The sequence below is a fragment of the Leucoraja erinacea genome, chromosome 21, assembly GCF_028641065.1.
Source record: "Leucoraja erinacea ecotype New England chromosome 21, Leri_hhj_1, whole genome shotgun sequence".
Classification (NCBI taxonomy): domain Eukaryota; kingdom Metazoa; phylum Chordata; class Chondrichthyes; order Rajiformes; family Rajidae; genus Leucoraja; species Leucoraja erinaceus.
The window spans coordinates 9,278,321-9,303,290 of NC_073397.1; the positions used below are offsets into that span (position 1 = coordinate 9,278,321).

The 24,970-nt window shown below is 41.2% G+C and overlaps 1 protein-coding gene across 1 annotated transcript; it reads right to left on the minus strand.

Annotated features, from left to right (window-relative positions):
* Positions 1-933: 933 nt before the first annotated feature.
* tpx2 (TPX2 microtubule nucleation factor) lies at positions 934-23,812 on the minus strand. The gene is made up of 16 exons (XM_055652078.1): positions 23,627-23,812; positions 21,253-21,456; positions 17,623-17,716; positions 15,566-15,679; positions 15,144-15,227; positions 14,210-14,346; positions 11,154-11,299; positions 9,095-9,269; positions 8,733-8,868; positions 7,533-7,752; positions 7,293-7,391; positions 6,704-6,880; positions 6,224-6,370; positions 4,739-4,850; positions 2,136-2,320; positions 934-1,251 (listed from the first exon to the last, which is right to left on the minus strand). The coding sequence occupies exons 1-16, from the start codon at positions 23,727-23,729 to the stop codon at positions 1,141-1,143; spliced, it is 2,244 nt and encodes a 747-aa protein (XP_055508053.1). The 5' UTR covers positions 23,730-23,812; the 3' UTR covers positions 934-1,140.
* Between the last annotated feature and the right edge of the window lie 1,158 nt (positions 23,813-24,970).

Consider the following 24,970-nt stretch of genomic DNA (forward strand, 5'->3'; position numbering starts at 1 on the left):
TCTCAGATGAACTTACAGGAGACATCCTCTGCAACTGTGTACACATCCAAACTAAATTTGACCTTGCCTGTCTTCCCCTAGAGGAAATTTGTCATACGAGGTAGTAATTGTTGAAATTCACCGAATTTCATCGATCTGTTCAAGACCATGCAAGTCCTATTCACTAGTTTCCTTACCAGCACATGTCTGTTTAATTTTTCCATATATGCCATATCTGCACAGCATATACCAGCATGCATTAGGGAGAATTAGTGGCCATTTAATCTACCAATCCACATGGCTGCGAGGGGAAATAATGTGCAAACTGTATTCACACAACATTGCAGATCAGGACTGCAGATCATTAGAACATCAGCAACATATGTAAAGGTTGGTTACTAGGATTTACCATAAATAGCCAAGAATAATCCTTTTCACAACCTTTCCACCAATACTATGCATTCCATTTGTATGGCTGCAAAGCTGACATCTTCTCCCTAAACTATGCTCAGGCAAAATCTATCTTTGACAAAGCACTCTGACCCAATTAGGGGAGTAGGATTATTCAGTGGTATTGTTTGATATGACCACAGGCTACTGAAATATTCAACAGTGAATGTAATCTCACAAGCAAAGGAAGAACTCTACTATTGGATGCCAAATCGGCTCATTTGAAAAATCAGATTACATGATCAACCTTCACAGAACCCATGAGTTACTAAAATTCAAAAGATGCACTGTACACAAGTACAGGTCTATTAAAATTAAAACAACTCAATGAGTTTGTGAAGTCTTGTTTCCACATTATTTGTTAAATAATAAATCTGATTTGCAAGGCAAATCTCATGGAATTCCCATTGAAACAATTCTTGTCAAGGTGAATCCCAAAATAATGTTCGACATTTGCTTTGTGTACTTACAATGAGCATCGGCCATCAAAAGATCTTCCAAACATTTTTTTAGTTGTAGCTTTATTTACTTTTCACCATGCAGATATACTGTGAGAAAACTTTGACTGGAACAGAACAAGTGATTGACTACATTTAACCAAAAACATTAAAATCTATTTTATTGATACAAGACCACAATTACTTAGATTTAGCAGTAATCTAGCAAAAAGTTAGAATTACAGAAACATTCAAACACTCGAGTTAATATTAATTACAGCCTAAATCTTTCAGAAAAATGTGGAGCGTGGGCAACTGTTAGTGGTTTGTCACTGGGTTTGATGTCCACAGTTTTGTAATGTCGCACAGGATTTGCTTTGTGCACCTGCAAAAGACGGATGTTGATTCAGGTAAGTTGAACACTTAAAACAAAACTGAGCTAACTGAGGCAGGCACAATAACATTTAAGGCACTGACAGGTACATGGATAGGGAAGATTTGGAAAAGATCTTAGATAGACTATCTTGTTTGGCATAGATGAGGGATCAAAAAAGCCTGTTTCCATGCTGTACGGCTAACAGATTGTAAAATAGAATTTGCCGTCACAAATAAAACCTGGAGGGGCTAATTTAGAAAATACACCAAAAACAAATTTCTCTTAATGGAAAGGGTACAATGCCAGACATGTCACACCATATGGAAAATTTAATTCAGGATTTCACTCAAAAAAAAATCTCGACAGTGGTTTGATGTATCAGGATAGCCACGCAGCATATTTATCCATCGGTTTATATACTGCTAACATTCAAGAGTTACTGCTTGATACCAAAATTTCTACAATAATTTAAAGTATTCCTGCCATGCAGTATATATAAATGTTTGAAACAACGATCACTGGGACTTTTATCCAATTTGGTTCGGTATGTTATTATATTTAAGCCAATTAGAAGCCCCGGGGGTTTTTTTTTTTTTGGTTTTTTTTAAATATGGAGGTTGGGGAAGTAGTTGTAGGTTGTAGTCATTCATTCTTCAACACCTTCCTCCCTTGAACGACTATGTCTATACATTGTACTTTGACAGTTCCGCTGCACTAACAAATGCTATATTTATAAACACACCAGGATGTCAGTGGCTGTGCAAAAAAGACTGCATCACATTCCGTCTTAAATGCCCCAGAGAAACATTATACATTTCCAGAGAATGCCCTAGAAAAACATACATTTCGGTGGAACAGTTTGTACATAACAATTTCCATTATCAAATACTCACAAGTTCCTGTCGAAGTCTAGACGTTTCATCTTTATCAAGCTTTTCAGCTTCTTTCTGTTTTTCCTGCTGAACCTTTTCTCGCATGGCTTTATCGTCTGCTTTGCGCATTTCAAATTCCATGCGCTCTTTTGCACGCTTCTCTGTTGCTAATTCAAACTTCTCTTGAGCCATAGAAGGGAACCTTTCTAAGTTTGGGCAAAATGGAAGAGCTAAGATTTTTACCCAGGTTATCCATAGAGGAAAGAGCAAAATAATTTGCATCTTTAACAATTCATCAAACATCTTTAAAATCTACTAGAACACCATATTTCTACTTGGTATGCTAGCCCAATAGCCAATTATTTAAATCACCAGTAGGTTGTGGGCTGAGGTGCTTTTTAATTTAAATTTGTGACCCAAATCATGCAACTACCTGAATTTAACAAAGTGTAAAAATTATAGATATCATACCTGAAACTAGTCAACAAAACCTGCACATTTAAAAAAAATGAGAAAAACCTCCAATTTTCCCAAGTAGTAATTTGTCCAATCAATGCACATTTGACATGGCGTTGGACGTCAATTGAAAAATCACGCGCTTTGTTTCATGATAGCTAGGCAGCGAGCACTCTGCTGCCTCCTAATTACATCAAAACAAAGGACAAGGACAAAGGACATTTATTGTCACATACACCAATTGGTGTAGTGAAATTTGTCTTGCCATGCAGCACACAGATAAAGATAAGACACAACATTAAAGAATTTAACAATAAACATAAAAAACATCCCAGGGAAACATGAGGGAAGGCACAAAGTCCAGTCCCCATCCCCTTGTCCACCCATAGAGGGCCTATTGAGGCCTCCGCAGTCGCCGCTACGGAGGCCGATGTTACAGGCCCTTCTTCGTGAGTCGGTTGAACCCTCTCAGCGGCTCAGGGTGCCTGGAACGGCCGCTTACAGAACTGGCGATCTCGGCGAGAGATCCCATGCTCCTGATGTCAGTGCCGCCTCCCGAAGCAGGCCGCTCCACAGTCTCCGCGATGTTCACCTGCGGTCTCCAGCGCGGCGACCCGGGTAAGGCATCGCCTGCTCCGCGATAGCGCTCCAGCGCTGTGCCGCTGCCGAAGCAGAGGTTCTGGGCGGCCCCCTCAAGAAACGCCGCTCCAGGCCCGCTGGTAGGCCGCGAGGACGGGTCGACCGTGCAGCCCGGAGAAAAGCCGCCTCTCCGACCAGGTAGGGTAGAAAGTAGTTTCTCCCTTCCCCCTTTCTCTTCCCCCCCCCCCCCCCCCCCCCACACACACATAAAAAAGGCTATAACTACGAAAACAAAAAATTCAACTAACTAAAAATAAAAAAAGGGTCGGTCAGGTTGTCGGTCCCCGTGAGTGCTGCGAAGGGTCGGTCGGGCTGTTAGAAACATAGAAAATAGGTGCAGGAGTAGGCTATTCGGCCCTTCGAGCCTGCACCAACATTCAATATGATCATGGCTGATGGTAAGCCAGTGGATGATATGAAGGATTGATCGGGCTGTCGGGCCCTGGTGAATGCTGCGAGGGGTCAGTCGTGCTGTTGGCCCGCCGTGGGTGCTGCAAGGGGTCGGCCGGGCTGTCGACCGGCCTGTGTTGCAGCGAGCGGACTGACGGAGTCGGCACTTATGGGGGTGCTGAAGTCAGCCCGGGCAGCGTGCTCCCCACCATCATGGTGGACGTGCTGAGTGACCACATTTACGGAGCCCGCAACTGGTCCCAAAGCAGCTCCAACTCCAGCCGTGGGCAGCTGCAAGGGGAGTGAGCTAGGGTTAGGCATTTTCCTCTCAGTGGAAGATGCCTTAGCCTTCCCCCAATCTGCACACTGGCAGTCAATGGGATTCAGTAAACAGGGCTACCCACAGGAACTGCCCTCACCCATTAATTAGGCTGGTTCAGGATCCAGACCTTTGTGGCAGTCTCATTCAAAATACACACAATTATATTATCTAAAACATAATTAACTCTAGTCATATTCACAAGACATATTGTATAATAATATGGTTTCAATAGACAGCAGCACCGAATCAGAGTTGGATGATCAGCCATGATCATATTGAATGGCGGTCGGTGCAGGCTCGAAGGGCCGAATGGCCTACTCCTGCACCTATTTTCTACGTAATTAGGCTCCTCACGGAGAGTTTGAGTAGGTTGGGACTATTCCTTGGAGCGCAAGAAGATGAAGGGTGATCTTACAGAGGTGTATAAAATCATAATAGATTGGGTAGATGCAGAGTCTCTTGCTCAAGACTAGGTGAATCGAGGACTAAAGGACAGGTTTAAGGTGAAGGGGAAAAGATAAGCGATAACTTTTTCCACCTAAAGATGTGGTGGGTATATGGAACAAGCTGCCAGAGGAGGTAGTTGAGACAGGGACTACCAACATTTAAGAAACAGACAGGTACATGGATAAGACGGGTTTGTAGGGATATGGACCAAACACAGGCTGATGGGAGTAGTGCAGCTGGGACATGTTGGCCAGTATGGGCAAGTTGGGCCGAAAGTCCTGTTTCCACACTATCACTCAATGACTAAGCATTTGTACATGCAGCAAAATCTAATTTCACAGTGTATTTCATATCACAAGGTAATAAATACCTGTTAATGATTGGTCTGCCTTCTTTGGTTGAAATGGTTCACGATTAGCAACAGAATTGGGTCTGGCTTTAAAACATGCTGCTTCTTTTTGCTTTCTCAGCTCTTCCTTCATCTGCAAGGAGGAAATAGTTTATATTGGAAGCAGTGTGCAAGAGCAGGTTGCAAGATTGAAATCACAGCAGTAGGTTCGGTTCCCAAGACTAACAGTACAAATTCATTTCATTTAGTTTATCTCCATCTATATTACTAAATGTATGATCTTGACCACTTCTTGTTGTTCTGTATATTGATTTTAGAAAAGCACTGCCACTTACGGCTGTGATTTTTGGCCATCTTACTCAGAGTCCCCTCTGCTGTGCAGGACAAGAGGATTTCCCCCCATCGATGAAAAATAAGTTATTAGTGTTTAAAAAATGTTGATATTCTCTCTCCTGAAGGCCACGCCCCTTCCGGAGGGACTATAAAACCCAGACGTGTTGAGTGCCGCAGTCAGTCTCTGCAAGATGGGGAGTGAGAGGATCACGTCTCAGTCCTAGCTGTGAATAACACTGAACACATGTCAACTAAACCGAGTGTGGTTTTACTGACCTTGAGCGCCTTTAATGTGGTATGAAACTGAAAATGTAGTTGGTTTGAAATAAAGTAAAGCACTCAAAATGGCTGTTGATGGTGGTTGCTTCGAAATGGCAAATGATTAAAAGTCTAAACTTGACAACTTCCTGTTTGCACTGTATATTGATTTTAGATAAAATGCTAGCACTTGCGACTGTGATTTTTGTCATCTTACTCAGCCCCCCACCGCTCATCAGGTGCAGAGGATTCTTCCCATCAATGAAAAATAAGTGTTAGTTTTTTAAATGTTGAGAATCTCTCTCCTGTCAATCACGCCATGAAGGCCACACCCCTTCTGGTGGGAGGGGGAGGGATTATAAAACCCTGAAGTGTGGGTGTGGCTCAGTCTCTGCAAGATGGGGGAGGGAGCAGTCACGACTGAGCTGTGAATCGACTGAACGTCTACTTAACTACGAGTGTGGTGTTTATGTGATGTTTTGTGTGGTTTTATGGTGGTTTCACTCTGCTTGAAATTGTATGAAACTGCATTTGAATGTGGTGGCCTTGCACCCTGCATGAAATGGTATGAAACTGCGCAATTGGTGGCCTTGCACCCTTGAATTTGGTGGCCCTGCACCCTGCTTGAAGTGGAATTTCAAGGAATAGCCATGAGTCAACTGTCAGTCCACCAGCCACGAGTGAGCTGCCAGCACATCAGGCTTGAGTGACTGAGCCACCAATATTGGAATTGGCGGAGAGGTGGAATATTGCATTGGGGGACCAGCCCTCCCGTGTGAACATGGGACCCAACGGGTTCCACAGTCTAGTATCCAATTACATACGTGCCAAACCAACCATTATAGATGATGTAATCTAACTTGACATAACTCTTCAATATATTTTCAATGTTATGACGAGATCCAAGCAGCTTACCATCTGTGACCATTCTTTGTCTTTCATAGCACCACGTTCTTCAACTCGTAGATGAAATGGTTCAACTTTGGTCACAGGCTTCATCACTTTATCTGGTAGCCGGGAAACGTCAAAGTCAGGAAGTATCCTTGCTTTAAAAACAGGGACCTACACAAAGTAATAATTGACAAGTAAATTCCCCAGTACAATCATTTATCAATCAGACATTACTACAACTATATGCAGTTGCTCAATTAACCAATGCACTGAATTTTACATGGAATAAATTGTTTAGTCCATCATACTTTACTTCTGCCAGTTCTCAATTCTTCATTTCGTCATCACCACAATATGTTCCTATAACTGATACTACAAGAATTGGATATAACCATTTCAAGATTTCCCAGCAAAAGCTACACAAAAATGCAGATCTGCATGTTAAAACCTACCAAAGTTAATTGCTTATGGAAGGTTTATCATTTGTAATCATATATAAAATACCTCTGCCGTCTTCTTGCGCATTTGCTCAATTTTCTTCTGTTTTAATGCTTCCCTCTCTTTGTCTCGGACCTCAAATGAGAAGGGCTGAATTTCTACAGCTTTCTCTTCAGTGGATCTTGGCTTGAATGGAACAGCATAGTGTGGCATGGGATTTGCTTTAATAACATGAGCTTCCTCCTGGAATATTCAAATAAGAAAAAACTCAAACCTTGCACTGGACCACAGCACTTTAAATGAACAAGTACCATTTTAGCACCAGAAGCCATAGAATAAATCAAAACCTTGCATAGAAAAATGACTGTTCAATCAGTGTTAAAGAGTAATGGCCAAAAGAAAACTAGATGGGATTTTGGATTTAAATTTACTTAGGAATTTAAAAAAATCAAGTGGGGTATAAAGAACCAAATGTAGGCCAGTCCTGTTCTAGCAGCAACTGTCAAACTTAAATGGATCAAATTACTGATGACCAACACCATCCACACCCCATAATTGAATTATCAACCGAGTTACAAATTTTTCTAAAATAACTAAAGTGTTTGTTAAAACTTGTCATTCAAAATATTCCATGATAATTAACATTTAACCATACCTTCTCTTCCTCCTTGTATGAAATTCTCACACGGTTCTTCAGAGTAAAAGCTGGAGATTTGGGCATTGTTACGGGCCGCGGTTTCTTCTCTGGGACTCCCTGTGCAAAAAAAGTTGCAGCATATGAAACAAAATTTCCAGCTACAGATCAGGATTAAACCATACTTGAAAATTGAATTTTGCTCCACAATAAATTATCAATTAGAAATAAAAAATGTTAAGGGGACAAGAGAATCTTTACCACAACACTATCTAATATTTTCGAAGGACACGGCTGCGAGTGGAAGCTGTACTCTTCCACTTCTTCGGTCTTCCGGATTTCTTCCCTTTCACGGATACGTTTCTCTATTTCCAAATCAAAGCCGATAGGTTTTGTTGTTTCTTTAACATGTGGTTTCTTTGGCACAGCAAAACAACCTTCCATGATTCTGGAATTTACTTCCTGGGCTCTGAATTTGTATCTGCAAAAGCAAGACAACATGATAATCCTCCGTCACATGTTCAATACAAACCATTAAATCAAAGAACTAAACACAATAAACATACAAAAGACCGACTATAAAGTTCACCTAAGCCAGGTAAAGTAACATTTCAGTAACAGCAACAAGTTAACAGAATCAGAAATATCTCAAGCTTTGAGGCTTCCAGAAGCTCTGCAGATGAATTTTGAATCCAGTGGGATTTTGGGGTCATGCCATAGCTCCCCAAATGTGGCATCATACTTAATAGAATAGTAAAGAAGCTGTATGGTATGTTTACTTCATTGGTCAGGGCATTGAATACATGAGTCAGGAAGCAACTTTATAAGCTATATTTATAAGCCCTTGTGCCATTCTGCTTGCCCCATTAAATGAAGGATGTGGAGGCTGAGGAGTGGGTGCAGAAGAGGTTTACCAGGTTGCTGTCTGGATTAGAGGGCATTATCAGCTGCAAAGAGTTCTCTTGAATGTCAGAACTGATGGGAGACCTGATAAAAGTATGTAACATTATGAAAAGCATAGATAAAGTACATTATTGCCAGATTGGAAATGTCAAACACTATAGGGCATTGCTTTCAAGTGATAGAACTTTTTTTTTGAAACAGGTGGGCACCTGGAATGCACAGCTACTGGATGCAGATATTGGCAACTAAGATGCTTTAGGTTAGAGACATGGATATGCAGGGAATGGAGGGATATAGATCATGTGTAAGGAGGGATCTCAGTTTTTTGGTTCAGACAGTTGGCTGAAGAGCCTGTTCCTGTGCTGTACTGTTTTATAAATATGTCAAAGTACATTCCAAATTGACAACACTTGTTCAACTATACTATGGAAATCCTGCAAAAAGATAACAAGGCTCATTAACTTCTAGAGTGTACATCTGTTTTATCTTAAACCCTATGTTCATGACAAAACATCCAGTACCAAAGAGACATTCTAGGCTTATTTAGAACATACTTACGACTGCATCTTCTCCAGCTCTTCAGCTTCCTTTTCAACTGCACTCTTGCATGTGGGTGGTCGAGAACGGGTCTTAGTTGTCAGTAAAGGAGTGCAAGGCTTAGTCAGTTTCACTTTTGCAGGCACCTTGGAAGGACCTTAAGGAAGGAATGCATGACAGAAGCAGTCAGTCAACCTTGAGAGTAAGTAAAAAGCACTTTAGACTGTCAGTCAACCTTTAGAGAGTAAGTAAAGAGGTTCAATATACTCAAAGCAATCCACCAATAGAGGATAACTTTGTTGGGATTTTCCTTCCTTACAAACTTGCAAGTTATCTACATAACTAGTTAAAAGTAAAGACATTACAAATAGATTTTGCGTTACCCTCCAGCTGAGCGCTGCTCCTCAGGTGATACCGTGGCGGTGTGCGGGATTGAAATGCTTCTATCTGCTGTGCCAGAGAAACGTATTCTTTGTTATCTGTATCTGCATGTTTCCTTTTGCTCCCACAAGAGAAGTTGAATGGTTTTGGCACGGTAGGTCCTTTGTGTTCACGTGTCTATGGAAAGAGTCAATAGATTAATGACCTCGGTCCCACTCAAGCCCTTTTCTATTACTTTGACCAGTCTTTCCAACTTCCACAACCAGTGTTATCAAAGCTTTCCATTCCATTCCTGGATTCATGGAATGAAGCTATGCTAGATATTATCTTTCAGTTTTGAAAAGATCAAAGAACAAAGGAGCCATTCTTTACAAATCCATAGATATATAATGTGACAATAAGGCAAATAAGATCAAGGCACCACACAAGATGCTGGCTGTCATTAGATAATGCATTGAATAGAAGAGCATGGAGATCACGATATAAATTCATAAAATATTGGTAGGCCACAGCTGGAGTAATGTATAGTTCAGGTCATCAAATTATAGAAATTACATGAATGTAATTAAATTTACCAGAACGTTATCTGGATGTAAAGTTGCAGCTATGAGAAGACACCAAATTGGCTTTGTGTGTTTTCCTCAGAGCAGAGGCAGTGATAGGGTGAACAGTGAGAGTTCCCTATAACAGTGACTTTCAAAACCAGAGAGCACAAATTTAAAGTAAAGAGCAAGCAGATTAGAAATAACCAAATTCACCCATAACCGACCAACTTGAGTAGATGGTTCTTTAGGTACTCAGTATTCAACAACTGCTTGACCAAGCAACTGAATTGCCAAGATTTAAAAGCTATAGACCAAATGCTGGTAAATGGGATTAGCATAGTTGGGTACATGGTGTCCTCAAGGATACTATGGACCAGTTTGTTTGACACTACAGATCCTGAAAATCTGAATGCCTCGACAAGGCAGGCAACATCAGTAGAAAGGAAAAAAAAAAAAAAAAAAATCAAGATGGGCAGAGCTGAAGTAACTCGGGTCAGACAGTATCTCTGGAGAAAAGGAATAGGTGACATTTCAGGTCAAGACCCTTCTTCAGAGTGAAGGGAAAAAAATTCAGATCTACAACCTTCGATCAGAACTATAATGAAATGTCACCTACCCAAAATGTCACTGTTCCTCTTACAGATGCTGCCCAGTGAGTATGTTCAGCATCATCCCCTCCCATTCAGTTTCACCGCTATATACATACACACACAGGGGAAGGATATATATCCCTCCTTTTACCCCATCCCCCGCCCTATCCACACGCATAACCCCCAACTGCACAGGCGTGGCTAGAGAAGGGGTGGATGGGGGGGGGGGGAAGAGAGGGGTGCGGGGGAGCAGAGTGTGGTATAATATGGTTTAAATAGACTTCAGCACTGAATTAGGCTCCCCATAGAGTAATCTGAGCATTGAGCAGTAGATGGAGCTTACTATTTAGATCTAATTTTCTAATTAGTGTGCAATTTTTGCCACTGACGCATTATGAATTCCTTCTCAATTATATTTTACCTAAATCAATGCCAAATTCCAAGTAGATACCAGACATAGGTCACAAAAGTTACATTCTAGACACATTTTCAATGCTCAGCCCAGTCTAGAAGTACTGAGCCAGTCTGCACATTATATTACTCAACCACATTTAGGGTCTGTCAAGTAGGCATATTCTAGACACATTGAAGGGAAAGCTAGGAGACAATTTACACCAAGATAAACCAGATGGAAAGAGTGGTGCATAAATTGATAAAGCAGCATACTACCTAATATTCGCAATTGTAACAATATCCTTTCCCCTAAAATTAATTTAAAAAAAATCTAAAGCTATATTGGTACTGCTGTCTTTTGAAACCATCAAGAAGGTTCCCAATTATGTGACCATGGATTTTACAAAGACTTCTACAAGGGTTAATGTTTTAATCGAATGAGTAAAGAGGGCCTCAAAATTACAAAATCAAACTACAAAATGTTAACAGCCCACCTCATCTCATCCATATTCACACCATGACAAAATACTCACAGGAGATTGCCGATGTTTGCGTAATTCACTGGTGAAGTTCACTTCCTTATACACTTGTCCTTCATGTGCATGAATGCGCTTATCTGTGTGGAACTTTATATCCAATGGCTTTGTGGTTGGGATTTGCACTATTTTTTTGCTCTGACCTGAAACCAGCAGGAAGCAGATTTTTCATTAAAAATAAATTGAATGAGGAGAAGAGGGATAAAGATGACCAACAGAACAGACTGCTGCAGCTTAAATAAAAACACTGAAAATGCAATTAGATTAGAGTCAGAGATTCTAATCTATTGCTGCCATCATGCTGCTTCCAATTTGAAACAAAATAGGACCAGAAGCAAGTCACCCAGCTCCACAGGTCTGTCCCACCATTCATCTGCTGGCCTCAACACTACTATGCCAGAGAAGATGTGGAAAAATCTGCAGCTTAGATCCATTTCATAATATGGTCACCAGCAAGATGGACTAAAATGCTGGAGAAACTCGGCGCGTGCGGCAGCATCTATGGAGCGAAGGAAATAGGCAACGTTTCGTGCCGAAACCCGCCCAAAACGTTGCCCATTTCCTTCGTTCCATAGATGCCGAGTTTCTCCAGCATTTTTGTCTACCTTCGATTTTCCAGCATCTGCAGTTCATTCTTGAACATGGTCAACAGCAAGCTCAGAGTGAGGGTCAAGATTCTCCACTCATGAAAGACATTTCTACACTCCACAATTTAATTGCCAGACCCTTTTCTGTGACTCTCCCATTAATGGAAACCTCCATCCTCTCAAGCCCCCTTAGGATTATATTTGAATCGGGTCACCCCATATTCCAACTCCAAAGAACACAAACTATCCAGCCCTCCTGACAAGACCACCTTCTCATCCCAGGAATTAGCTTTATCATTAAGGCAAGGGGATCAAAACTGCATTAAATTTAAGATGAGACTTCACCAAGACCACTAATAAAACCACCCAGTTCTTAAACTCTTGGCAATAAAGGCCAACATGCCAATTACCTCAACTATTGGGATCTGTGCACTATTTGTTTTAAGATTCATGCACTAGAACACTGACCCTCTAAAAGTCACATATTTTGCAATCTATCTCCATTTAAACAATAATCTGCCTTCTAATCCCACTTACTAAAATGCATGATCTCACATTTCCCCGCCTTTCACTTGGTTACTGAATCCAAACCCTGTAGCAGAATCACAATGTCTTAGTCAAAATGTACCCGTCCAATTGTGTTCATATTAATTGGTAACTTTGGAAATCTTACATTCTCTCCCACAAATCACTAATGTAAATAATTATTCAATTGGAGGACAATGGATCTGAGATGCACATATTACATTATTCAAACCTGAAATTTATCACCTATTCCAACTGTTTTCTAAGTGGCAGCTATGTTTTCAATCTATAATGTACTTCTTCCAATGCTCAGTTTAAAAAAAAATGTGCACACCATCTTCATGTGGCAAATGCCTGCTTGGAAACTAAACACCACATGAACAGTGTGCCCTCTATCAACCTTCCCCATCACATCTTTAAAGTATGGGCAATTTGTCAAACGTGATCTAACCATTCAAAACCATGTCAACCAGGTATGATTTTACAGGTTATCATTCCAGAGAGAGATTCTCAAGCTCCACCGCAGCTCTCAAACCCATCCCACCAGGGTGCTAAAATTTGCTTGTATCTACACAAGTCGGATACATAAGTTGGGATGGAGCTTTCCTCAATGATTAGTTAAATTTCTCTTTATCGACTCTAGCATCTTGAATCAATAGACCTAGATTGGTCTATAGATCCCTACCTTCTGTGTCCCTCCCTTTGGACATTGGCGGTTCGACAAACAGTCCTGTTATTTGACACGAGTCCATCCGTTATTTTGGAAATGGATGCAGTGTTCCACATGAAGAATAATGCTAAAATATCAAATTTTTGATTCCTCAGGGGTTTGTGAACAAAACTCAACCTTTGCAAGAGATTACAATGTGGGCAGACAGTTTACTTTCACTTGTTTATAATTTGGTCCTTGAAAATTCAGCATATGAAAACAGTGGAAGAGAAGGAGAATTCCATAGCATGAAAATAAGTAGAAAAGTTGGTGCCTTCACGTGTGAATTGTGCTAGTGTATTATGAGGTCGTTTAAGCCCAGAGTCTACACCAGATCAGAGCAATTAGCCTACTAATTTTGCCTTGAACTCATCCATTTTCCAAGATTCCTATCAACTCCCCAGATTCTACTGCTCATCTACACAGGTAAATTGCAGCAGCCAACTAACACATACATCTTTAGGATGAAGGAGAAAACTGGTGCACCCAGGCAAAACCCCAATGGAGTCACAGGGAAAACAAAACTTCACAGACTGCAGGTCAGCTGGTTTAAAATGTATTCAGTGTTGTGACTGGTTTAATGTAGGTTAAATTCTCCTGCTTAAAACCCCCCCCCCCTCCCAAAAAAAAAGTATTTTGCATAGTGTAAAGAACTGCAATTTTTTTTAAAGCAGGGAATTTACTAAGACATACCATTCACCCAAAACTTGGGTTTAGTTGCAAAACAAATTTGTGCTTTAAAAATAGGTAGCAACACACTCCGCGTTTGCTGATCATGCTAATAACATTTAACTTCCCACAAATCAGTAAGACCTTTAAAATATTGTAAATAATTATAAATGGGTCTGCCGCAAGGTTAAGTCAGTCATGACTTTATGGCAGCAAATTTGAGTGCTTCAAAAGCGTCCAAAGAGAAAAATCTTAACATGTTTTAAGCGGAACACCATTTCCATAATACAAATAAATTAGTGGAGGCATAAACATCCTTATTTACCATGTAAATCGTTTCCTGCCACATCATAAATTCTGCTCCTTGCTTTTCACTATATCAAAAGCATAGTTTGTTTATTTAGTGCCACTTTCCAGATCCCAGAAGACTGCTGTGGTTGACACTACCTTTTAGTTAGAACTAGAGGGAAAAGCCCAAATGGCTACACTTAATTTGGGCAAACCAAGCAAAAGTTAAATGAAAATAAAACTAAATTCTTCCTATTTTTAATATGATAGTATACCTGCACCAGAGATGGCAAGCTTTAGTGACTCTTCATTCAGTTTCCTCTGCTCTGCCACTTCCTTCTGAAATTGGGCAATTTTTTCCATCTCCAATTCTTCTGTGCTTTTCCCCTTTGAACTCATATGTGGTTGCCTCCTACAAGAAGCAAAGAAGATCAATTTGAATACTATCTTCAAAATATACTAAAGAAATACACTTACACAGCCTGAAATGGTGACAACTAAAGCATAGATTTTCTCAGTCAATGAAGGAATGTACCTAGCAAAAGACAGGCAGTCTTGAATGCGAATTCAGAAAGTTTACATAGCATTTATATCCAGACAGGCAGTTTTCAATTCAGTCCAATGGGCCATTTTGCTTAAATTCCACAAGCGCCACCTTATTTCAGATTTTTGTTTCTACAGCCAATTTTTCACCGCACTTATTAGCACTGACCAGCGGGAAAAAAATCTTCAGAAGCATCAGACCTTAAAGTTATAACAGCTTTACTTTGAATACAGTTCATAGGAAAGTCCACAATACAAACAAATACATCTAGGTAGAATAAGAATTAAGATCAAAACAGTCAGTTGCTAAGAGGCATAATTCCTTTTTAAAATGCACATGCATAAGAAAGTAAAGCACAAGGGAAGGAAGCAAATGTAAAACAGTGACACAATTTGATAGTGCAACAGTAGAAATCTCAATCCACTAAAATAAGGTGCCAATATAGTTAGCAACTGAGCTGAGCGATTCAATATTACAATGGGCAGTGATAGGATAATGCAGGAGATAAGAAAACAGTAATCCAAAGGACCTTAGCCTGGCATGTTTATCACCCAATGGTTATAATTTTAAGTTACGAATATAAATTATCAGCTAAATAGAGAAAACTTGGATTTTAAAAAAGTGCACCCTGAAAACATAGCTTATCACTTTCCAAAATAGCATACCTGAGAACTGTAGGAGTCCCAAATGACATTTTCTGTTTGCCCTGACTCCGACTTCTGCTGTTGGAGCACTTTCCAGTTGCATCCCTAGATTTAGGATAAAGAATATTTCATATTTTCTATCTGAACAAATGCTTCCGAACAAAATTGTTGGCCGATACATAATTTTTGCATCATTGCAGCCCAAATGTTTTCTCAATTGTTCAAGGTTGCTTCACACACAAGTAATTCCTAATAATTGAACATTTCCAGGAAAGAGCAAAATACTTGTATTTGCACAACAATGGGATGATCATAGTGACCCTCGATTGCTCGCGTTACAGAGCAGTATTTCAGTCATCTGAAACAGATCGCGGTAATTTTCAGAGATTTGCATTCAAATGGCAAAGGAGCTATGTACATAGTTAAATATAAAGAGAGCTTACAACCGGGCTTTTTTGTTATCTGGAGGTTCTATCGCTTTCATATCCTGAGATCGCCTTGCAGCTCGAATGTTGCCCAACTGTTTTCTCAATTGTTCAGATGGTCTGCGGCTTGATCTAACAATAAATTAAATTCGGAAATCTTTAGATTGAAGTAATGTGCATAAAAATACAGAAACATTAGAACAAAATGTCTACATTAAAAATGCAACCTGGAACCAAGAGATCTCCAAATGGGGTATTACACAGCATGGATACATAGAAACATAGAAATTAGGTGCAGGAGTAGGCCATTCGGCCCTTCGAGCCCGCACCACCATTCAATATGATCATGGCTGATCATCCAACTCAGTATCCCATACCTGCCTTCTCTCCATACCCTCCGATCCCCTTAGCCACAAGGGCCACATCTAACTCCCTCTTAAATATAGCCAATGAACTGGCCTCGACTACGCTCTGCGGCAGAGAGTTCCAGAGGTTCAGCACTCTCTGTGTGAAAAAAAGTTCTTCTCATCTCGGTTTTAAAGGATTTCCCCCTTATCCTTAAGCTGTGACCCTTGTCCTGGACTTCCCTAACATCGGGAACAATCTTCCTGCATCTAGCCTGTCCAACCCCTTAAGAATTTAGTAAGTTTCTATAAGATCCCCTCTCAATCTTCTAAATTCTAGAGAGTATAAACCAAGTCTATCCAGCCTTTCTTCATAAGACAGTCCTGACATCCCAGGAATCAGTCTGGTGAACCTTCTCTGCACTCCCTCTATGGCAATAATGTCCATCCTCAGATTTGGAGACCAAAACTTTACGCAATACTCCTTATGCAATACAGGTGTGGTCTCACCAAGACCCTGTACAAGTGCAGTAGAACCTCCCTGCTCCTATACTCAAATCCTTTTGTGATGAATGCTAACATACCATTCGCTTTCTTCACTGCCTGCTGCACCTGCATGCCTACTTTCAATGACTGGTGTACCATGACACCCAGGTCTCGCTGCATCTCCCCTTTTCCTAGTCGGCCACCATTTAGATAGACCCTTCTGCCCGCCAAACATGCATTTTCTCCAATCCTACACATGTTTAATTTTATTTTACCCATTTTACCATCAATTCCATCAAGCTTTACAACTGATCTACACACTGAAGGCTATTTATTAGTGGCCAATTAATCTCAGGAACATGCAAATTGTTAGATCTGTGAGGGAACCACAGCAAGCAGAGGAAACTCAGTCGGAAGCACCACCCAGATATGAAGCTGGGATCACTGGAGCTTGAGGCAGTAACTCTACCAGCTATGTAATCTCCATTTCCAACAACAAAACGGATCAGACAAAGGGGCTTGTGGAGACCATTGCCAAAAATTCCACTTTATCCTTTCATGAAAAACGGAATCATAAGGGACGAATAAAAAAAAATTGTTTAATATGTTTCTTTATCAGGAAGTAAAGCATTCAAACAAGAGAATAGCCAACATGAATATAGATTTAGGAACTATCAAAAGTAGTGCAAAGAACGAATTGCCAGATGAAGAATTTAACAGAATTTGCTGATGGCATGGATAACAGCAATATAATTACAGATAATTCTTTGAATATCTCTAGTATTTTGGGGTGAACAAAAGATTTGCAATTGAAATTAAATATTGCACAATCTGCATATTACAGTGTACAGCCAGTCATTACTGCTGAGCAGAATCAGCTCACTTAGTGACGACAAAAATCATAAAAAATACAACAGTGCTATCTGATTGCTAGGGCCTGAATTTCCTTACTCTTCCCCATTTTTTAATAACCGCTGCGTCCTTCATGAGGAATTGGTACTTGCTATTTCTGTCAGTATATTCAAGAATTTATGATTTTGAATCAGTGTACCTGAACCTATGTAAGGTGGACAAAACATAAGAGCCATCCTCCCTTGTATACATTCCTTGAATTCAGAAAGTGTTAACAGAAACCAGATTTCTCCTCGCTTTAAATAACTGAACACAATTCAAGTTAAGTACTTCTCTTAAGAGTAATAGCAATTGGAGTTCACCTACTTCACTAAAATGACATTTATTACTTACCTTCTCAAGGGTTCAGAGGTATTGCTTGATTTAGCTCTCCACTCTTCCAGTGAGGTGACCAGGTTACATGGTGGGGGTTTACTAGCTGCATCTTCTACAGGTGGAAAAATAAATAGCTCCAAATTTATAACAAAGCAACAAATACAGTAAAAATATGATTACAAATGAAGGAAATTATAAAATAAGAGCAAAGTAAAACCAACCATGTATAATTATACAAAAATACAACCCAATTATTCACCAATTACGCAGTTGAAGGCTATCATATCCTTATTACTATAAATCTGTGTGCGTGTGTGTTTAAATAGACCGCAGCACCGAATTAGGCTCCCCATAGAGTAATAGGAGCATTGAGCACTAAATGCCAGCCCTCCCCTGTGACGACCCAGCCCTCCCCTCCGCCCGGGCTCTGGACTGAAGTCGCTGAACATGCAATCATTTGGTTGACGCCCACCCCACTCCCCTCCACCTCTCTGTGCCCCCCTCGCGAGTTGGGGGCTATGCGTGAATGGACAGGGCGGGGGATGGAGTAAAAGGAGTGAATGAACAATATTAATATAATATCAATGGGGGTGGGGTGGTCAGTGTGTGTGGAAGTGGTTAGTGTGAAGCCGCAGGCCGCCCCCCTCTCCCCGCATTGAGAGGACGGGACCCAATGTCAGTCTGTCTGTGAATAAAAAGCTGTCTTCTTGCTTGCGCTGTGAGTGGTCACCCTCCCCGACCACTCCCCCAGTACGCGGGCCCTGCCTGGAGCGAGGGTGTATTGCGTTCGGGAACCAGCCCTCCCCTATGATGCCCCCCCCCCCCCCCCCAAACCACTCAAACTCTCCCCATGGGGGCTCAGGGTGGGGGGCGGGGTGTGTTGGGGGAGCTGTGTAGTTTTGAACAGATTTTCTGTCAGTTGTGATGTTATACCAAGGCTTCCCATCTTCAAATGGAGAGAAAGATGGCACTATTTAAGACTCATTTTCTCTCCCTCCCCCATCCATCACAATGCTGTTTGAGCCTTATTGCGCACAATTTAATCTGCCCTCTTATCTAACTCTGAAAAACATCAGTTCTCAAACACTGTTGCCAATGCTTTAGTATAATTTTGCATCTGATTTAAAACCCTCAGAATGTTTCCAATCTTCAGCATCCTCCAGCCCAACTAAATCCTTAATATCATTCAACTGCCTGTCTTGTCAGGACCCAATCTTAACCCCACCATCCACAACCAAATACCTTTGCCTCAATCTATATAACCAAGCATGGCTACCCTTTCTACAGGAGCTTACAGGAGGCTTGTCTAAAAGACAAGTTAAACCCTACGAAAGCCTTGGGAATAGGAAGGAGAAGGTGATAGTGAAGGGTTGCACAATTAAAATAAGCAAATTAAAAGAGGGTTGAAGTAAAGGTGGGTGGGTTACATGGGAGTAATAACCAATAGCCTAAAAAAATCTGCCAATCTGGCACTGGAGTCCCAAGGTACTAGGTTTACTGTAATGAGACAGGTTTTTCTCCCCCATTGCAAAGGTGCACAAAACAGAGCTCAGGTTTAATGGAAACCCAATTTTATGGTATAGGGTGATTTCACGAAAGGTCACTGGAGCGTAGATCCGCACCCACGTGACCGAAAATCTCAAGTGGAGGCCATGCTATACATCCGGTACATCTTAATGAATGGGAAAACACGCACTTTCCCACCCGTTAAAAACATCGAAAACGGCCAGTTTTTGAGCTGCAATTTACTGTGCCAGTCGGGGTGACCGTGAGGCACAGCTACCTAGATTTTCAGTCCAAAAAAAAAGATAGAAACTAAGGTAAATTAAAGAGGGAGCTGAAGGTGCCAATCCAGCGGAAGTGAACAGCGGACATTTGCCGTGGAGATTTAAAGGTCCAAAATATCGGGAATTATTGCGTTTGCTCGCTGCATTTCACCAATAAAGATAAAAAAGTCAATAATGCCTTACTTTTGATGAAATGCAGCGAGCAAACGTGATAATTCCCGATATTTTGGATCTTTAAATCGCTACGGCAAATGTCCGATAAGCATTTCCGCTGGATTTGCACCTTCAGCTCCCTCTTGAATTTACCTTAGTTTCTATCTTTTTTTTGGACTGTAAATTTAGGTAGCTGTGCCTCACGGTCACCCCGACTGGCACAGTAAATTGCAGCTCAAAAACTGGCCGTTTTCGATGTTTTTAACGGGTGTGAAAGTGCGTGTTTTCCCATTCACTAACATGTACCGGATGTATAGCATGTCCTCCACTTGAGATTTTCGGTCACGTGGGTGCGGATCTACGCTCCAGTGACCTTTTGTGAAATCACCCTATAGAATCAGAGGAACAAGAATGCCAGAGGGGTGGTGAAGATAGAAACAACATTTTTGTACCTACATGAGCATATGAACTGCCACGGCTTTAGGATCATGGGATTAGTGCAGACAAGTGAACCAAAAGACTATTTCTATGCATTAGAATCAACGACCACACTTTCATTCATTTCTTTGGACTTTTATACCTCATTTCCCATTCCCCAACTCTGAAGAAGGGTATCAACAGGAAACAACACCCATTCCTTTTCTCCAGAGATGGTGTCTGACCTGGTGAGATACTCCAGCTTTGTGTCTATCTTCGATATTACAGTGGATGTCAATGCCTACAACAGTGCTCAAGAGGCTTTCAGACCGTTTAAACTACTATTTGCACTGCAGAAAAACAATGATACAAGCAGTTTGGACACAGTGGCCATGAAGATCGCATACCTTGACATGATTCTCAGATATTGATGATTGTAAAATAGTGTGGCTTCATCTTCAAGCATAGACCAGGTGAGTATGCTATTGCAGAGCTCCAAATTACTAGCCACTTCCCCTTCCACACCAATCTCTCCTCAGGCTCCTCCACTGCCAGAGCAAGGCCATACGCAGACCAACATCTCCAATTGTGCTGAAATGCCTACAACCTACCAGCATAAATTCTCCAATTACAGGTAAACACCACTGTGTTCCTTATCTATCACTTTTCCATACCCCCATCCAGTCACCCAGTTTCTATCCCATCTGCTCATCACATTTCTCCTTACTGAAGAGCCCCTATTTTTCTTAACCCGTCTATTCCCTTCAACCCATCATTCCTTCAGTTCTACATTTTATTCCACACCTTCCTTTCTCATCATAGCACCCTTTTCTCACAACTCCACCTCCAAAGCATCACATTTCCATAATCCCGTTTAGAAACTTTTTTCATCATCCGTAATCGTAATCAAACAAGCAGAGCCATAATATCACCAACTTTGGCAAATAATATTTTCCAAATTTTCACTTGTATTCTTCCATCCATGTCTGTTTATAGTCCAAATTAATTGTCAGAATCAACTAAAAAGCACTCAAAATTAGCCTAGGCAGGTTTTCTAGGCTAATCAAAATTACAATTTAATGTCAAATATCAGTTGAATAGACTACTGCTCTGACCAAGGTAGCACGTTTTCACTATAGATCCAGGTGTATCAGAAAATATTACAGTTAATATTAACCAGAAATGTAATGCAACGGGTCAGGGCTTTGCAGAGAAGCTTTTAGATGCTGGTTTGGCTGGCTTTTATACAGGAGTAACTATTCATAAATATTGCAAAAAATCAAATTCTCACGTGCAGATGCATCTTCTTTGTTCAACTGTAGCTGTGATTCTGTTTTAGAAGAATCTTCCGGTATTCGCAGATCCTGATTTTGTGGGGCAGACGCTACCGCAAGAACAGTTGCTGGTTCATTTTGATCCATTCCAAAATTTTGATCTTGTACGAGTGGTACTGCCGCGGGCATAGCAGTCGTTGAATCTTGGTCCACTTGCCGATCTAAGACAATATACTACAATGGTTACGTTTTTTTTTGTTTTTTTAAATAATTGCTTAAAGTGCACTTTTTGCATAAGTGTAAGAGTGCACTACTTCTGGTAACACCTGCACTTGACTGCTGCAACTATAGACTTGACTGCCCCAACATGGATATCTACAGCTAACAGTCTGGCTGCAATCATCCAAACCAAAGCTTTTAAATATGGGTTGAATATTATTTGCCACTGCAGCTCGATGCACATCTGAGGGGATATAGATTTTAAAGACCACATGATAGTTGCTATTCATAATTCAGTTGTTTTTTTTAAAAGAGAAACCCAACGGGTTAGTAAAATCTGTGAGTGATAATGTCAAATTTCAAAGGACGACTTGAAATGGCATTTTAAAAAGGCAACATTCCGTAAAGACTACCCAATTGTCTCAAACTACATCTGGAATAGACACGGGGCTGCAAATGCTGGTTTACAATAAAACACTGCCTCAAGTAGGATTGTAACAAAACACATCCTTCCCTATATTTGCTCCTCACAACTCCCTGGACCACTCTTGTTTCAACATATCAACCACTGGCCTTTCAAATACCTTTCCAGCCCACCACCCAGTCTTATCAGGTGAAACTGTGATTTATAGCCACTTCTTACAATTATACTCAATTCAACATTCACAACGTGGCCTCCACGACACTGGAGAAACCAAATGTAGATATGATGATAACGTTGTAGAACACCTGCAATTAGTCCACAGGAATGACACTGAAGTCCAATGCCTGCCATTTTAATACACCATCACACTCCCATTCTGACTTCTCCAATGGTGAACATCTGCACCATTTGAGCTTCCTTGAAGTACGACACCACATCTTCTATCAGGGTGCATAGCAGCCTTGTAGATTAAACACCAAATTCTCCAACTTCAGACAACTCTGCATCAGTTCTGGCCATTTCAGGTTTTATCATTTGGCCCAGTTTTTGGTTTGTTATTTACATAGTCTCATCTGCAGAGCATATCCTACAGCCTTACCATTAGCAACACATTATGTTGCTTTTATCCATGTAATCTGCTCTTCATTGCTGCATTTACTCATTTAGTCTAACCCTAACAATATGCTCTTTATTTCTTATCTTCGGGTGTAAATGAAAGCCAACAGTTCTGATTAAGAGTCTTGGATCTAAAACATTAACTGCGAGTCAATTCCAATTATACTCCCATGAGAACTCTGCCAATTACTGTTATTTATGTTAAGTACTCTATCACTCCCATAAATGTTTCTACTATTGATATCAAGCTAACTGGTGTAGTTAATTTCATCACAACCACCTTACATAATAGAAATACATTTATTGACTTCCATTCATTAACCATTGGAATTTTGAAATACAAGTAACATATCAGCTCTCAAAATCTGAAGTTTCCCTGGAATTTGCTGAAACACTTCTAATTTTCTAACATAATCTTACATTAGCATCAGGTCAATTAGCAAGTTATAATGTTTTCTGCTCCTTCATTTTCCTTACTTTCACCCAAACCAATCCTATTAATTTACCGCGGAAAAGATCTGTTGACTTTTTTTTTTAATCCCACCTCTATCAAGGTTAGACTGTCAGAAGAAATTTCGCATATTTTTATTTCATTCCCAATTGTGAACACGTGTATCGCGGCTAAAAGACCAAAATGTGAACTTTAGAAAAGAATTGCAGCCCTGGCTGTAGGTAGAAAGATCAACCCAGGGGAGTGCGTTGAGGGGCGGGGGTGAGAGCAGAAAGGAGACAGGGTGGTTGAAAAACTTAAAACATGGTTAAGGATTTAAAGAACTGGGGTTCAATACAAGTCAAAGCAGAAACAAAATCGAGTTACTTTAATGTACGGGGGGGAAATTTAGCCCCGCTTAGATTGCCTGCATTTACATCAATGGCTGCAAAACATCAGCAAAAGCCACACACTAGGGCTTGTACTGGAACCATCCAGTGCAAATGCAATGGACATCAGCGACTGAACCGGTGACGAGTTTCAGTGAGTGCGTAGATCTTGAGCTAAAATAGATTCGTTCCAGGGCGATGCAACGGACACCGGGCGTCGCCCTTGTGTTCGAGCTCACGGAGTCGGGAGCCCGACCCGTAGTGGAGAGCCCGAGTTGTGATGACCGCCCAGAACGGTCGACTGCTCCGCTTACCGAACCAGTAATCGGCCATGGGGTCATCGTCTTCCTGGAGGTTACCGAAATCGATGTGTGTGGTGGGGGCATCGTAGCTCCAGGTGCTGCGAGCAGTGTTCATGGCGGAACCGCGGGTCGCAAACTCACAGCGGCGAGAGAGCGCGCGCTGTTTGAAAGCAACGGCCCTAACCGCCTTACTTTGAATCTGCCCCGGCCAATCACAGCCCGTGCTGCCCGCAGGCCGCAGCTGACTGGACGGTCTAAATTACGTCACCGTGAATGGGCGGGGCTTCCAGAACCCCGCGCTGCGCTACTGCGGACCGCCATTACCGCCCGCTGACTAGCTCCATCGCTACCGTCGGCGGTACATGAACCCGTGAGGAACCGGCATTTTAATTCAAGTGGGTATGGTTGGAATCTGAGGTTAATCAGTGATCGCTCAATACTCTAGCCAATCACGTCCGCAACCTGTAGCTTTGGCCAATGGATTTCGGTCGCTGGAGATTTAAACTGGCCAATTAGCACTGAGTGGGGGTGGGGGAAACAAGACCCGCCCTTCTTCTTGCACTCGCTGGGAAGAAAGTGCAATGAAAATGGTGGCATTCCCGGGAGTTGCACATACTGCATCAGTACCAGATTTAAGTGGACTACAATAATGCCATGTTGGTTCACACTGAAGATAGACACAAAATGCTGGAGTCTCAGCGGGTCAAAAGTGTTTTATTGTCATACAGTGCCCTCCATAATGTTTGGGACAACCCGTCATTTATTTATTTGCCTCTGTACTCCACAATTTTGAGAATTGTAATAGAAAAAAAAATCACATATAGTTAAGGGGCAAATTTTTTTATTTCAGATTTTAATAAAGGCCATTTTTATACACTCTGGTTGCACCATGTAGAAATTACAACAGTGTTTACACATAGTCTCCTCCCCCCCCTCCCCCAATTTCAGGGCACTCTTGGTGTCTTTGGTGATGCTCTGCCGGGCCTGTATTGCAGCCATCTTTAGCTTATGCTTGTTTTGGGGGGGTAGTAGTCCTCTTCAGTTTTCTCTTCAGCATATAAAAGGGATGCTCAATTGGGTTTAGAACAGGTGATTGACTTGGCCACATCAGAATCGACAATTTTTTAGCTTTGAAAAACTCCTTTGTTGCTTTAGCAGTGTGTTTGGGATCATTGTCTTGCTGTAGAATGAACTGCCGGCCAATGAGTTCTGAGGCATTTGTTTGAAATTGAGCAGATAGGATGTGTCTATACACTTTAGAATTCATTATGCTACTACCATCAGCAGTTGTATCATCAATGAAGATAAGTGAGCCAGTACCTTCAGCTGCCATACATGCCCAGGACATAACACCCC